This window comes from Xiphophorus couchianus, chromosome 8 (genome assembly GCF_001444195.1).
Source record: "Xiphophorus couchianus chromosome 8, X_couchianus-1.0, whole genome shotgun sequence".
NCBI classification, from domain to species: domain Eukaryota; kingdom Metazoa; phylum Chordata; class Actinopteri; order Cyprinodontiformes; family Poeciliidae; genus Xiphophorus; species Xiphophorus couchianus.
Genome location: NC_040235.1, coordinates 1,109,772 through 1,125,190, shown reverse-complemented (window position 1 = coordinate 1,125,190; position 15,419 = coordinate 1,109,772). Strand labels below are relative to the sequence as shown.

The window sequence follows — 15,419 nt, the reverse complement described above, 5'->3', positions numbered from 1 at the left end:
AGAAATAAAATACATTTAAATAATTAAATTAATTATAGATGTAAATAACGCTGTGTTTCAGTTTATTTTATTAGAAAAATATTTTATTGCCTCTTGACTTTATTTATTTGAAAGATCAAAGAAAAAAGATAATTTTTTGTTGTTTGTTGGTGGACGATGTGTTAATTACCGTCATTTTAGTACATAAAAAAATTTATTTTTCCTCAAATTCACATGGAGTCTTCAAGTGTTATTTATTACAATTTAAAGATGTAACTCTGCAAATGTCAGTTTTATTACAAGAAATGTTGGTCTAGTCTGTTTCACTTGATCTAATTTTAAACGGATTTCTTTATTAACTAATTTATTTTTTCTGAATTATTCTGAAATTGTTTATTTATTTGTTTGTTTATCATTATTGAAGGCTTCTGTTTAAGCCTCATTTAATTACAGTAATTTTATAAAGTGAAAAAAATGCCATACTTATACATTGTTTTGTTTCGTTTGCTTGCTTCTCTAAACCGTTTGTTAACTGCAAGAGCATTACAATCTTATTTAGTCTTTTGTAATCTACTCTGGGAGACTTTCAGTAATTTTTTCTATGGTAAATATCAGAGAATTAAAATGGTTTCGCAGTTTTAACTATTGAATTTTTGTTTGTCTGCTTTTCTAGATGTAGTAGAGGATATGCGCCACTTGGGGGCAGTGTTGAACTGCGTCTGGTTTAAACCTACGCTTTAAACCTTGTGACCAGATCGTAGAAGAAGAGTGCGGCTCGCCATGGCGGAAACAGGGCAGCAGTCAGGTAAATATGATGTTTCTGCTGTCTGTCACCAGTTCTGCTGTTAAACTGGGAACAATGGTTCTCCTCCCAGCAGTTCCGCTGCTTTTCTACATTTTACCGCTGGAAATTCAAACTGGTTTATCTGGACATTAGTCTGGCTGCTTGTTTTAACCTGAACTGGGTCAGAGAATATTTCAGATTTTACTATTAAGAACTCTTTCACATTAGTTATCAAATAGCGATAATTATTTCACTGCAGAATCTGCTTTTTATCCATTAAATCCTGTATAATTTTAATAATTAGATAATTTGAAGCTTCTAGTTGTTGCAGTGAACCGAGCTGCAGGTCAAACAGCTGAAAGAGAAAAATACAGTTTAGTTCGGCTGGAAGGAAAATAATTCAGCTTTAATTAAAACACAACATGCATAAAAATGACTTATCATGGAAATTAAAGATGATATCCTGCCTTATTTGGTTATTATTCATTTATTTATTGTTAAATTTATTGATCAGGCTTTCTTTGGATGGAGATGCAAAATAAGAGAGAATATTTAACTTTCTAACATCAAGCTCATAAACATTATTGATGTATTTCTATAAACTGGACGTCAGAATAATGAGAGCGTTTTATATTTAAAGTCAGAAATTTACATACATTGAGATAAAAATGCATTTTAAACATTTTGGGAAAGCCCAGATGATGTTCGGTTCATGTTGGGTCCAGTTTCCTGGAGGTTCCAGGTTCAGGACGGGTTCTGTATCCCAGATTAAGAACCGGTTCTGGTTTGAAATGTGTGATTGAACCATAAAAGAAAAGCTGAAGACATTCTGAAGATCCAGGCTGAAACCAACATGGGCTGAAATGTCTGAGAGGAAGAAGCCATGAGTCCAAAAGCAACTTAAAAACCAAATGACAGTTTGAGAATTGATTTAATGATCTGAACCATATGATAAAAACTTATTGATCTGGATCAGATGATAGTAAAAACTTATTGATCTGGATCAGATGATAGTAAAAACTTATTGATCTGGATCAGATGATAGTAAAAACTTATTGATCTGGATCAGATGATAATAATGTCTGCCTGGTTCTTTCCAGCACCTTCCCCTGAAGATGAGGCGCCTGACGCCGGCACCGCCTACATCATCCCCAAGAAGGAAATCAGCATGGTGCCGGACATGGGGAAGTGGAAACGCTCTCAGGTAAGATTCCTTCCTGTTGAAGCTCCCAGACAGAAAGTAGAGCTGCTGCTGTGAAAGGTTGTGGTTCTGGTTCTGGTTCTGGTTCTGTGCGGTGACCCATCCAGGCCTACGCTGACTACATGGGCTTCATCCTGACCCTGAACGAAGGAGTGAAAGGAAAGAAGCTGACGTGTGAATACGAAGTCTCTGAGGTGACTTTACTTTTTATAAGATGTTTTTAATGGAAGTTTTTAAAGATTTTTAAACATTTAATAGTTTTATACATTAGCAACTGAAAAGTTAGCCGCGCTAAACTTCCAGAAGTATTTTGTGCAGAAACGAGCTAACGGTAGCGATGTGACAAGTGGAGCTAATTTTTAGTTTAGCGCTAAAATTTTGTGCGCTTAGCTTCATGCAGTAAGCTAGTCAGCTAATGCTATTAGCACATTAGCATGTTAGCATGTGTCTGCCTCTGGTTTTATTTCTGTGAAAGAGAGCTAACGTCTCCGGGTCCATCTGGACTCTCCAGAACCAGTTGGTTCTCCTATCGGTTCTGTCTCAGAGGACAGGAAGCCGTTGTCTTATTTTACCTGTTCAAGGTTTCACCAGGACCAGGTTACGGGTCAGAACTGAACCGGTTCTGTTGGTTTTACAGACGGTGGAGAAGCTGCTCGGCCTTCTGGGAACTCTGGACCGGTGGATAAACGAAACTCCTCCGGTCGACCAGCCGTCCCGCTTCGGCAACAAGGCGTACAGAACCTGGTTCTCCAAGCTGGAGCAGGTTGGGTCAGAACTGCCTCTGTCTGGTCCGTGTCGGCGCCGGGCTCGGATCACGTTCTGTCTGCGTTTCAGGAAGCCGAGGCCTTGGTGGCCGCCGTGCTGCCTGCAGAGAAAGCCGCCGCTGCTCCGGAGATCGCCGTCTACTTGAAGGAAGCTGTCGGGAATCCGACCCGGATCGACTACGGGACAGGTACCGGTCCGGATCAGAACCTCCGCTCTCCATGCTTCCCTCTCAAACAGCCAGAGGTTCTTTCATTGAACTTCAGCTGCAGTTTTGGTTTATTATTTATCTATAAATGACAAAAAGCCTCATTTTCCGTCTGCCAGCACTTCTGGGTTAAAGGTCAAAGTGTTTCCAGGTTGAGGTCAGTTAGTCCAAACATCAGGACGGTTCTGACCCGGTTCTGTTTGTCTCTTCAGGTCATGAAGCGGCCTTCGCTGCGTTTCTCTGCTGCCTCTGTAAGGTCGGCGCTCTGAGGATCTCAGACCAGCTGGCCATCGTCTTCAAGGTGTTCAACAGGTGAGACGCCCAGGCTGCGGTACCACAGGACGGGTCAGACGGGTCAGACGGGTCAGGAGGGTCAGGAGGGTCAGACGCTGCTTTGCTGTTTGTCACACTTAGACTTTTCCAAACATAACCAGGTGTTTCTAAAAACAAATCCACGCCCCTTTAAAAAGTAATATCATAAACTCTGGATCTCTTTCAGAAAAGTTTTCATCCACACAGCGTTGTTTAAACATGCCAGCCTATAGGGGGCAGTGCAGTGCTAAGCTAAAACCTGTCAGCCAATCAGATTGCTTCAAAACAACCACCACTTCCTGTTAGGAGCTAAACATGGAAGCCAGGAGCTTCGGGTGTAGATTTAATTACTTTTAATATTTAATTAGAATACAAAGTTATTAAAACACAGGATGATGATGTAGGAATCATTTATCACTGATTTTAGCATTTAAAGTGACAAAAAGCAAAAAAAAGAAAAGCGGCCTGTAGGGTGCAAATACTTTTCACATTAAGCCAAGTTGATTTGGAGAGATTTTTTTTTCTCTTTTACAATTGTTTTCTGAATTTATCATCAATATTAGTATTTACAGAGTCAATAATCAGAAGAAAAGCGACCTGTAGGGGTGTAAATACTTTAGAGGGACTGTGTTGTTGCGTCTCTGCAGGTACCTGCAGGTGATGCGGAAGCTGCAACAGACCTACAGGATGGAGCCGGCAGGCAGCCAGGGCGTCTGGGGACTGGACGACTTCCAGTTCCTGCCCTTCATCTGGGGCAGCTCCCAGTTCGTAGGTGAGGCAGACAGGAAGTGACATCAGCAGAGCAGCCTGATTGGTCAGGTTATTGTGTCTTTACCATAGAAGAAGAAAGGTCAGTTCTTCAAACTGAGAAGAAACATTATTTTTATTTTTTGGATTATTTTGGAGTTTGGAGATAAAAACTGATGTAGTAAATATTTGTGTCCAGTAGGGGGCAGCAGACCCATACGATCCACTGATTTATATTCACCGCACAGAAACTAAGTACACCCTCTGAGTACACCCGCTGGCCCAGCAGGGGAGCTTCAGTCTGATCCAGTGTTTCAGTCAGGTTGAGGTCTGGACTTTGACTAGACCATTGCAGCATCTTCTTCAGTCATTCTGCTGCAGATAATACATAAAAACACATTCTGAAATATCAATAAACTTTAAATTCTAACAGACATTTAACACTGGAACTGAAGAACATTTTATATATGAATAATAAACATAATAAACAACATATAAAATTAATTATTAAGAATCTGCAAACAGAATAATTCTTCAGAAAAAAGGTTTTGTTGAAACCAAAGCAGCAAACTGAAGAGTTTTATTATCCATTTTTTGGTAGAAAGAGAAAAATAATAAATCATACATCTGTAAATTATTGATCTGATTTTAATTTATTGATTCTTTGCGACAGGCCTCGTGCTATTCTATAAATATTTGCAAGAACTTGTGATATTTTTCTGTGTAAAATCTACATATAACAGAAAGACACAGATTTTCATCCCTTAAAGAAATTACTTTCTTCATTTGGTTTTTGTTCCTCGGATTAAAACTCAACATAAATTCAGGCTGAGGCAGCAGAGTACAGCTGCTGCCCCCTGCAGGTGGGAGTTAGCATCACTTAAAATCTATAGTTTTGACCATTTTTACAGAAAAATAGCAAAAATGTCAAAATAATTTTTTAGCATAAAATGCAGGGATTTGTTTGTTTATGTGATATTTTGTTCTTGAGTCCTTCTAAATCAGCCATGTTGGTTCAGTGACCTTTAACCTCTAAACAGCTGACTGAGCTGGTTAATATTTTAATGATTTCTCTGATGAAAATGGTTTTAAATAAATCTTCTCTAAATGTAATTATCTAAACTTGCATTTTATTAGTTATTTAAATCCAGAAACATTTTATTTATAGTAGAAAGAAACAAAATGTTAGCGTAACTTTTAACATCCCAGTATCTTCACAGTCGATGTGGATGTTGATCTCCTGCAGCAGTCAGTGTTACGACCACGCTGGCGAGGCCTCTGACTGAAGAGCTCTGCTAATCCACCTCATTTGCTTTTGCCACGAAGATAAAATCATTTCATAAATCAGAACGTCGTTACTGAACTGGCCTGATCCCACAGGGAGATTTTAAATCTGACTGTACCTTGTAGCTCCGCGGCGCCCCCCGGTGGTGACTAACGCTGGTCTGTCCTCAGATCATCCGACTCTGGAGCCGCGGCATTTCATCGATGAGAGAGTGGTGAACGAGCAGCACCAGGACTACATATTCCTGGACTGCATCCGGTTCATTAACGAGGTGAGAAAATCACGCCGTCCGGTCCATCAGAACCGGTCCAATCCGACACCCACAACTCATATTTATTCATACAGAACCAGGATTATAAATTCAGTTTCCAGTTTCCTCTGGTCCAAAACCAAAACTTCTGCTTCTGTTTAAATGAAACTCATTTAAACTCATTTATATGAATTAAAACAATCCTCAGTATGAATATTATTGATAAATGATTAAATATCTGAGGAGAATTTCATGGTTTTAGGTTAATATATTTAAACAAAGATAAAAACTCTGAGAACAACCAGGAGTTAAAAACAGATTCTGTTTCTCTTTCAGTTCTTAAAGTTTCCTTTAAAATAACATCATGAAACTGTTGGGATTTTTTCTCATTTGTGAGAATAAATTACAGATTTTGTGTTTTTTCATAACTTATTACTAATTGTGTATTCATAGCAGAACTATCGGGTCCGGTCGGTTTGGTACTGAATGAGCTGCATTGTTTTCTAATGTTAAAGGGCGGAACCAAGGACAGACCAATGCAGCGTTCTGGAGGGAAACCTTAAGAAGTGACACCCAAACTGAAACTGTTAGCCAAAAACCGATTATGTTTTCATCTTAATATATCAGTTACAACCTGAAATTAACTTTAGTTTTGGCATTTAATTAAATAAATGCACAGTTTTAGTCACGCAGCTTTTAAAATTAGTATTTATTTACATTATAAACATCATAATAAACGTACCAGTCCCTTCAAAATAAGAGCATCATACCTCTAACATGGAGTTAACTGTAAAAACTAAATGAAGAGTCAAATAAAGAAACTAATTTAGGGTAAGTTACCTTTTTTATTTATTTTTCTTGTATGAAAGACAATAAATCAGATTTCTGTAAATCATTATTAGTTATTTCAAGTTAATGCAAAAAATCTCCAGTGCTAGAAAGTTTTAGAAAGGATTTAAACGGAAACAGATTTTTAGTTCAAGAACAATCTGCTGAGTCACTGGTTGCCATGGTGATTCCCACCTAGTTGCCATGGGGATTCCCGCCTTTTTCCGGATCCAGGAACTAGACTAGACGTCATACTAAAGAAACCAGAACCTTCTGGGTCCACAAAGTAAATGTTTTTGTAGCAGAAGCAGAGCGGACCGGTTGAACAGAACCTCCAGGTCCAGTTTGTCCAGAACCAATCAGAGTAGAAATTTAGTGGCAGCCAATGAGAGAGCTCGCTGGGCTGTGATTGGTCAGAAACCAGGAAGTCACAGAAACATACGACTGGATGGAGAAACTGATTAAATCTTAAAGGTTCTGGATGTTTAACTGGGTCAGAACCATCATCACTCTGAGCTGAAACGTTCTGGAGGAAAATCTGGACAAAAACTGGAAAAAGGATGAAAATCAAAACCATAATATGAAGTATTTCTGTATTCAGTCATTTCAGCTGTTTGTTTTAATATTTTGGGTCAAACTAAAAGTTTGAATAACATAATAAAATGTTTCCTTGAATTAATGTTTATCGCAATCCAATATTATTCATTTTTAAAATTTGATGCACATATTTTCCCATTATTTAACATTAATTCAGTTCATGTTTCATTAAACTAATTATATTTAAAATTTAGCACTTTATTTTTTTAAGTGAACTTTCTACAGATTCAGATGGTGGAAATAAATGAGAGCCGCAGCTGAATGTGTGTTAGTCTGGGAAGAGGAAGACTGTGTGTGTGTGTGTGTGTGTGTGTGTGTGTGTGTGTGTGTGTGGGCAGATGGACTGCGTTGGTCGTCTGCCAGAGCAGGAACTGAGCGCTTTGTTTTGTTTTGGGAGTTTTGGAGGAAAAAGGAGGGGAGGGAAGCCGGAGTGGGCGTCAGTGGAGCGGCTACATCCTTTTTCCTTTTCCCAGTCTTCCCAGTGGAACACTTCCTTCACCTTTTTCTTTCTCCTACCTTAGCCTGACCTTTCCCCTCGTTTCGCTCATTAAATGATATTTCTGTGGGTTGATTCTTGTAATTAAGGCTGGAGATATTTCAGATTTATTTCCAGCATTGATGGCGGTTTAATGTAATCAGGCCGTCTCTCTTTCTTCTTCTTGTGTTTTGTACTCTACAGATGAAATTATTTATTTAAAACCGACCTATGATACATTTTTGTACAAATCATTCTTAGATCATCAGATTTCAGTCTATTTTGTCTGTTTTACGGCCTCTGCCACTTTAAATCCAAATCCTGCTGCTGGCCACGCCCCCACGCTCAATGTTCACACATGTGCACAATTATACAACCATACATCTTTCAAAAGCCTTAGCAGAGCCTCCAAAGTGGTTCTTGGATGGAAAGTGTTTTCCAGCAGCCATTGTACAGCAGAAAAACCAGCTGAATAATTGTGCTTGAGTTGCTAGGTAACGGGCTGAGGAGCGGATTTGTGACCTTCCAATCTGGAGGTTTTCAAAACAGCTAATTTTCCAGACACCAAAAATCATGAGCTTATTACCCAAATCCAGCTGCTGTGGTTCTGACCCAAACCAACCTGTTCCCCTCCTGGCCTGTGGGGGCGCTGCACCAAGAACCACTGAAGGAAACCACACAAAAACCTCTGAAGACGCTGAGAGCAACTTCCTGCTTCACCAGATGGAAACAAGATGGAGGCGTCAGGTTTTAGTGTTGGAGGATTTCTCTTTAGTCTCTGGCTGAAGGCGGAGCATTCTGCGCCGTAATCCACTTCCTGGTTCTGGAGCGGTCTCCGGTCCGCTTGGGGTTCACATATCAAACCCAACCAGAGTTCACTTCAACCGAACCCAGACTGAGGTTTAGAGGCCCAGAGGTCAGAGGTCAATTAGGCTGATTGAGGTTCAGACGTGATGCCATGGCCGCCGTGTTTCTTCAGGTTGACGCTAGCGGTTTTCCTTCTAACTAGCTTATTGTTAGCTTCTTTGCTAAGTGGACCGTTAGCCAATCTGTGAGCGTCGGTGGATAAAAGCTGCATGCAGAAACATTTCCTGTTCCTGTGAGGAACTCGTTCTGTTTGCTAAGGTTATGATTCATCTGACCTGATTATGTTGTTGACAGACTTTTAAAGTCCTGGCGTTTCTCTGGTTCTGGTTCTGATTCTGGACTTTCACCGTTTCTTTCATTGCTGTACCAAAAAAATGTAATTTTAAAATAAAACTTTTCTTCAGAGTCCAGAGCAGCAGATGTTCATCAGTCTTGAGTAACTCATCGTCAAGAACTTCGCTTCTCGGTTTCTGCTCCGTTTGTCGGCTTTATTTGAGCGCTGGTAACCATAGCAACAGCAGTATTTACTGTTGAAGTGAAGCTGAAGAATTTAAAAGCCAGCATTGCCGGGAAGCGTTGCACGTGACGACACACGGAGCGTTTTTTTTCTTTTTGTTCTGTCCTGTTTGGACCTGACTCTGTTTGCTGCTCTTTGTTTACAGCTGAGAGCGTAAACATGCTCTCCTCCTCGCCGCGCCGCGCCACACCGCGCCACGCCGTCCTCCATCGCCTTCCTGCGTCTCAGCCTCCCGTTTCTCTCTCTGTGTTTCTGCGTTAACGTCAGACACAGGGCTTGTGTGCGAGCGCGAGCCCCAAACATGAGTCACTTCCTTCCCCACATGCTGCTGTGAATCACTCCTTCCTCCAGGGAATACGGACCGTCTCCGCCCCCGGCCCCCGCCAGGCCCCGCCCTCCCCCCGTCTTCTCATGCGAGGCCCTGGAAAGCGTCTGCAGCGGCGCTCGGCCGGCTGGCCGGGCGGCGGGATGGAAAAACGAGGTTTTCTCTAAGATTGATGCCTCGGGGTCTGGATCCGGTTGCTCTGCCGTCGCATTCAGACGTTCAGAGATTCAACGTTTGTTGAAACTCAAACTGAGCAGGAACTGTTTGGTTTTGATTCATTTATGTTCCTCCCAAAGGTCCAGATTTTATCCAGAATTTATTTAGACAGTTTTTCAGTCAGTGACAAAGTTTCATTTTGTTTAGTTTTGTTTTCATTCACCAAAATGAAGTGAATCTGAAATAATCAGAAACATTCGAGATAAATTAGAAAAATAATGTTGGTGTTCGGTTTAAAGTGTCTTTGGTGCTAACAAATAAAGTGAATTATTATTGTTATTATTATTGGTAGATCAGAACTGTATTGCTTTATGAAAAAGCTAAAAATTGAGTAAGGAACCCAAAACACCATTTCAGTAAATTCTAGATGATATTTTTTTGATACAGTTGAATTTAATTAATTTTCTGTACAAAGAGTTTATAGAGGAAAGAAAAAGATTTCATTTCCTGATGTCTTGCTTTGGTTTAACTTTCCCCAGATGAGTTTGGATTCATCAAAAACACAATAATCTGATTTATTTTAGGAAATCTCAAAGAAATTAAAGAAAATGATCAATCATTTGTATTAAATCTAATTAACCACCTTAATGCGAACATTTAGAAACAGTTAAACGTTGTACAAATTATTCAGCTAATTGTTTTAAAATGTGATTTTTCATTTACTAAGCAGCTCATTTCTTCATATTAAATGTTTATAAGTATAAACAGGGTCATTATAAGCAGCCAGCCAACTGATGCAACTCAATATGTTGCGTTTGCTAGCATTAGCATGCTAAGCTAACCAGTTAATAATTGAACTGGACTCTGAATCGTTACTTTCTGTTTGTTTTTTTATTTCTTAAAGGTTAAAATTTTCCATTCTTTGTCTCTTATGTCGTTCCTTCATTTAAACTTTCCTTTTCTGACGTTTTTAACAATGTGTGATGGATCCAACCATCATTTCTGATCATCTCTGATCATCTCTGATCATTTCTGATCATTTCTGATCATCTCTGATCATCTCTGATCATCTCTGATCATTTCTGATCATTTCTGATCATTTCTGATCATCTCTGATCATCTCTGATCATTTCTGATCATCTCTGATCATTTCTGATCATTTCTGATCATTTCTGATCATCTCTGATCATCTCTGATCATTTCTGATCATCTCTGATCATTTCTGATCATCTCCTCTTTGTTCTGCAGATGAAGACGGGTCCATTTGCTGAGCACTCCAACCAGCTGTGGAACATCAGCGCCGTCCCCTCCTGGTCCAAAGTCAACCAGGGCCTGATCAGGATGTACAAAGCAGAGGTGAAACCGATCACTGATCAATGAAACGATCACTGATCAATGAAACGATCACTGATCAATGAAACCGATCCTCCTTTAATGACTGCTCATAAACGTCAGAACCACGTCGACCCAGAAGATAAAATTCTCTTCCTGCTTCGTCTCCATTCAGTTCGACTCGTTGATGTTGAACTTAAAGTTTTATTTTGATGGATTATCAGGAATAATCTGTGGAACGGCCGTGAAAATCCTCCAACGTTCCAGTTACTCAGACACCTCCAGTGACTCTGCTCCACTTTCTCGGAAATGTTTGGCTGTAAAAAGTTAAACTTTGAAAAAAAGGAGAAAAGGTTATTTTGGTTCTGCGTCAGCAGCATCTTTCTGAAGCTGGTTTCACATTTACTGACGGCAGCCAGAGGAAAGGGAAACGCTCAAACATTTCCTCCAACTGAGGCGATGAAAAGATTTTATTAAAAGTTTTTAATAAGAGAAATAGAAAGGAATGCAGATAAACATCAAACATCAAAATTAAATGGAAATATTTAATTTTCCTGAATAGATTTGATTTGATTTCTGGTTAAATGAGGCAGTTTCTCTCCCAGATTTCTTGGATTTGATTTAAACTCCCAAATAATGAACAAAAAGTCACTAAATAAGCTGAAAGTTTACGTCATTTGGAGGTCATCTTGAAATGAAATAGTTCTTTCTTTGGCTGTCGCTATGACAACGTATAAACATCGTTTAAAATCGCTGTATTTGTTTACAGTTGTCATTATTACTGGGGTCCACCTACAGGTGGCGCTATAATCAGGAAGTTTATTCTGATTTACTGAATATAAATGAACATCAGTTATAATGAAAGACGTTTTCCCTCTTTAGCTCGTTTTTTATTTTAAAAAATAACTTTTCTGTCCCTCAGCGTTTACTGGCGCTAGCTTAAACTCACTAGCTTAAAGACGCTAGCTTAAACTCACTAGCTTAAAGACGCTAGCTTAAACTCACTAGCTTAAACTCACTAGCTTAAAGACGCTAGCTTAAACTCACTAGCTTAAAGACGCTAGCTTAAACTCGCTAGCTTAAAGACGCTAGCTTAAACTCGCTAGCTTAAAGACGCTAGCTTAAACTTGCTAGCTTAAAGACGCTTGTTTCTGCAGTTTTTACTTTCCTGAAACCAGAACCGGGTCACTCCGACTGAAACACCCAGACTGGTTCTGAGGGCTGCAGAGGCAGGAAAGGGTTAAAGCAGGAATGGAGAGAATGGGACTGTGTGTGTGTGTGTGTGTGTGTGTGTGTGGGCGGTTGGGGGTGGGATGGGGGGAATGTCTAAGCCCATTCTCCCCGCCTGCATGCCCACATCCTGTGTTTTCCAGAGCAGCCTGCGAGTCTTCCCAAAGAGCTGAGGGGCCAGGCTGTCTGCGTTCCCTTCCCCCTCCCCGTTCCCTTCATTAAATCCTTCCTCCTTCCCTCCCTCCTTCCCGCCCTCCTTCCCTCGCTCCCTCCCTTCCTCCCTCCGTCCGACCTTCCTCCAGCCTGAAGCAACCATCAGCAGACTCACATTCCTCGCTCCCTTTCCCGGGCCCCACACACGGTTTGGGGCTGAGCTGCAGACCAAAGTTCTCCGTCTAACGGAGTCATGATGCAGAAACAACAGAAGAAGAACTTCGTCCTGCTTCGGTTCTGCTGCTCTTCTTGTTGTTCCTAAAATAAAACAGAAACTGAATCAGTTTAAGAAAAACTAAAACCTACTCCGGATTATTTTCCTTACAGTTTTAAACACAAAATCATCAAAATAAGAGTTTACTGACAAAACTAAACCAGAACCAGAACCAGGATGGAGCGTTTAACGGCTTCCTGAGAGGCTAAAGAGGTCAGAGAAAATAAAGTCAGATTTTAAAATAATGAAAAACAATATTATTCAATGTTTTTTCTAGTTTGTGTACTTCTTATCAAATTTATCCTTTTAGAAGATAAAACCTGGAAGAAATAAAGCAACTACTTTTACCTTATTTAGTTTTATTCATTTAAAGTAAAGTTAGGTCTAAAAATAGATATTTGCATCAAAATCAACTTAGCTAGCTAAGCTGAGCTCTTCGCTAGGCTAATAATTAGCCTGTAGTCAATAGCAACAATAAGCCATGTTTTGATTAGCAGGTAAGTTTTCCATGAAGTTTTTATGAAAATAAAACTGGAGTAAGTTATAGATTTAAAAAACATTATTTAGAGGTTAAATTAAATTTAAAACAAAAAAAGAATATTTAGATTAGAGCTTGTGGCTGTGGAGGAGAGCTAAGCTATTAGCTAAAGCAACATTTAGCCACAATGTCAATCCCAGATGGAAAAATGCTCATTTAAATTTAGTCTTTTGGAATATAAATACTTTAGACTACGTTGAACTAACTTAGCCTGGTTAGCTAAAACCAGGCTAACGGCTAAAAGCTAAGCTGGAAATTTCCTGAATTGATGTAACTGTTGTTTTATTTACCTTCATGTAGCTTATAGCCACATTTTATACTAAAGCTCTAGTTGATATAAAACTGTTTTTGATCTTTAAATCGATATTTCAGATGTTGGATGATAAAAGCTAAAATAATCAATAGTTAGTAAACCTAACTTTCTCCACATTTCACTTCCTGAGTAATATTTAGCTGTTTTTAATTTTAAAAAGTGACCCTGAGTAATAAAACTATAAAACTTATTAAACAGGATAATAATTAGCCTGAATCTGTGATTAATCTGTGATCTAGAATTTCTTCTAGTTGCTCAAATTAAACCAGATTTATAACTTTTAATTCATTTCTAAGTCAATTTTTTTAATCAGTAGGAAACAAATGTGAAAATCTGGTAAATACTGTTTTTGTTTGGCTTAATTAAATTAGAGCATTAATAAACAGTGGCCAAATTATGATCAGTTTTTAGGATATTTTTAATATTTCTGAGCATAAACCTTTTCTTCTCTGTGACTCTGATTTTACAAACATAAATTGATCAAATATCAGTTCAGCTGGAGGGTTTTTCTGTTCCGTTCTGCCTGGATGATCGTGACCTGCGGTGTCACCGCCCAGACAGGCTGAGCGTTCAGGCTCCCCGCCCCCACAGACCCACAGACCCACAGACCCCCACCCAGCCTGCAGACCCCCACCGCTGCGCCCCAATAAAAATGGCAGCAGTCCGCACAAAGAGGCTGCTCTGCAGATTTGGTCAAACTGAAAGTCGGGTCAGAGCGGTACCGCGGGCCGCAGGTCGGGTTAACGCGTACAGAGAACGGTTCCAGGTTCTTAAAGTTTTCCTGTAAGTCGCTCTGACTGTCTTTAATCTCATAAAATCTTTTCTGCTTTTGGTTTTTCACCCACTTTTGTTCTCATGTTTGAGAACGTTGAATGATGTGAAACATTCATATTTCATCATCTTTGAATTTTATTTTGGTACTGATTGGGTTCGGACCGGTTGACTATAGAATTACTTCCAATGGTCAGTAAACAGAGTCGGTCCAAAATGTCTCCATGATGAGTCAAAATGATGCTGTCAGCACAAATCCATTAAAACTGCAGAGGAATGAAATGACAACCAGCATATTAATCTGAAATAATATCAAATAAATGTACAGATCCAACATTTATTAAGAGTTAAACTAGTATTAGCAAGTAAGTAAATTTTATTTCTACAGCAACTGTTAAAAGATGTTTATGACAAACTGCTTTACAAATAGAACACAAACCAGCAACCTGTTCCCCTCCTGGCCTGTGGGGGCGCTGCACCAAGAACCACTGAAGGAAACCACACCAAAACCTCTGAAGACACTGAGAGCAACTTCCTTCTTCACCAGATGGAAACAAGATGGAGGCGTCAGATTTTAGTGTTGGAGGATTTCTCTTTAGTCTTTGGCTGAAGACCAGGAGCCATTTCTGATGCTAGCGCTAGACTAGCATGTTAGCTTTGGTTGTATTTACCCAGAATGCTCTGCGCTGTAGTCCACTTCCTGCTTTTGGTCTCTGATCCACTTCTCTTCCTCTTTAGCCTGTTCTATGTTAGCCTGTTCTTGGTTAGCCTGTTCTATGTTAGCCTGTTCTCCTCCATTAGCAGCAGACTTAGCTCCTGTTGCTAACCCGTCTCGCTCTCTGTCGTGTTTTCAGTGTTTGGAGAAGTTCCCAGTGATCCAGCATTTTAAGTTCGGCAGCCTGCTGTCCATCCAGCCAGCTAACCCTTGACGCTCCACAGAGGAAGGATTCCCAGCGTTCCCCCAGCGTTCCCAGTTCCAACGGTAGCGAATGCTAGCTGCGTAGCCCGATACATGCATTCCCCTCACTGGCATGCTGCTGCGAAGGTTTGGACACATCCTCAACTTTTCTGCTCAGCATGTCGCTGATGACCTCTGAACTCTGGAGCATCTGTGGATTTTTGTCTTATTTATATAAAAGTCTCAGATTTCATTTTTATGGTTTTCAGAACGTGTGATCATGAATGCCGCAGTATTCTGATCCAGCTTCCCTCAGCCGGGTCGCTGTCATCAGCGACACTGTTGGGTTTTTGTTTTGCTTTTAAGGCCAAAGGTCAAATTTTCCTCAAATGTCATCATTCATTCGCTCAGAGCCGACTGTAGACCGCTAGAACATCCATCTAGATTAGACAGAAACTTCTAGATTCAGGAAGCCTAGATGGAAAGTCTGTGCATGGAAAAACTCTTTCAGTTTCCACCGCTAGCCTCATCAAGCCCCAGAAAATAAAAAAACAAATATCAGCTCAGTTCTGATGGATATTGTCATTAAAAGAATAAAATGAACATTATGGTCCTGT

The 15,419-nt window shown here is 39.9% G+C and overlaps 1 protein-coding gene across 1 annotated transcript; it reads left to right on the top strand.

Moving 5' to 3' along the window:
• Positions 1 to 651: 651 nt before the first annotated feature.
• ptpa (protein phosphatase 2 phosphatase activator) lies at positions 652 to 15,419 on the top strand. The gene is made up of 10 exons (XM_028026072.1): positions 652 to 784; positions 1,864 to 1,967; positions 2,072 to 2,158; positions 2,602 to 2,727; positions 2,799 to 2,916; positions 3,147 to 3,246; positions 3,894 to 4,018; positions 5,449 to 5,549; positions 10,542 to 10,649; positions 14,759 to 15,419. The coding sequence occupies exons 1-10, from the start codon at positions 760 to 762 to the stop codon at positions 14,831 to 14,833; spliced, it is 969 nt and encodes a 322-aa protein (XP_027881873.1). The 5' UTR covers positions 652 to 759; the 3' UTR covers positions 14,834 to 15,419.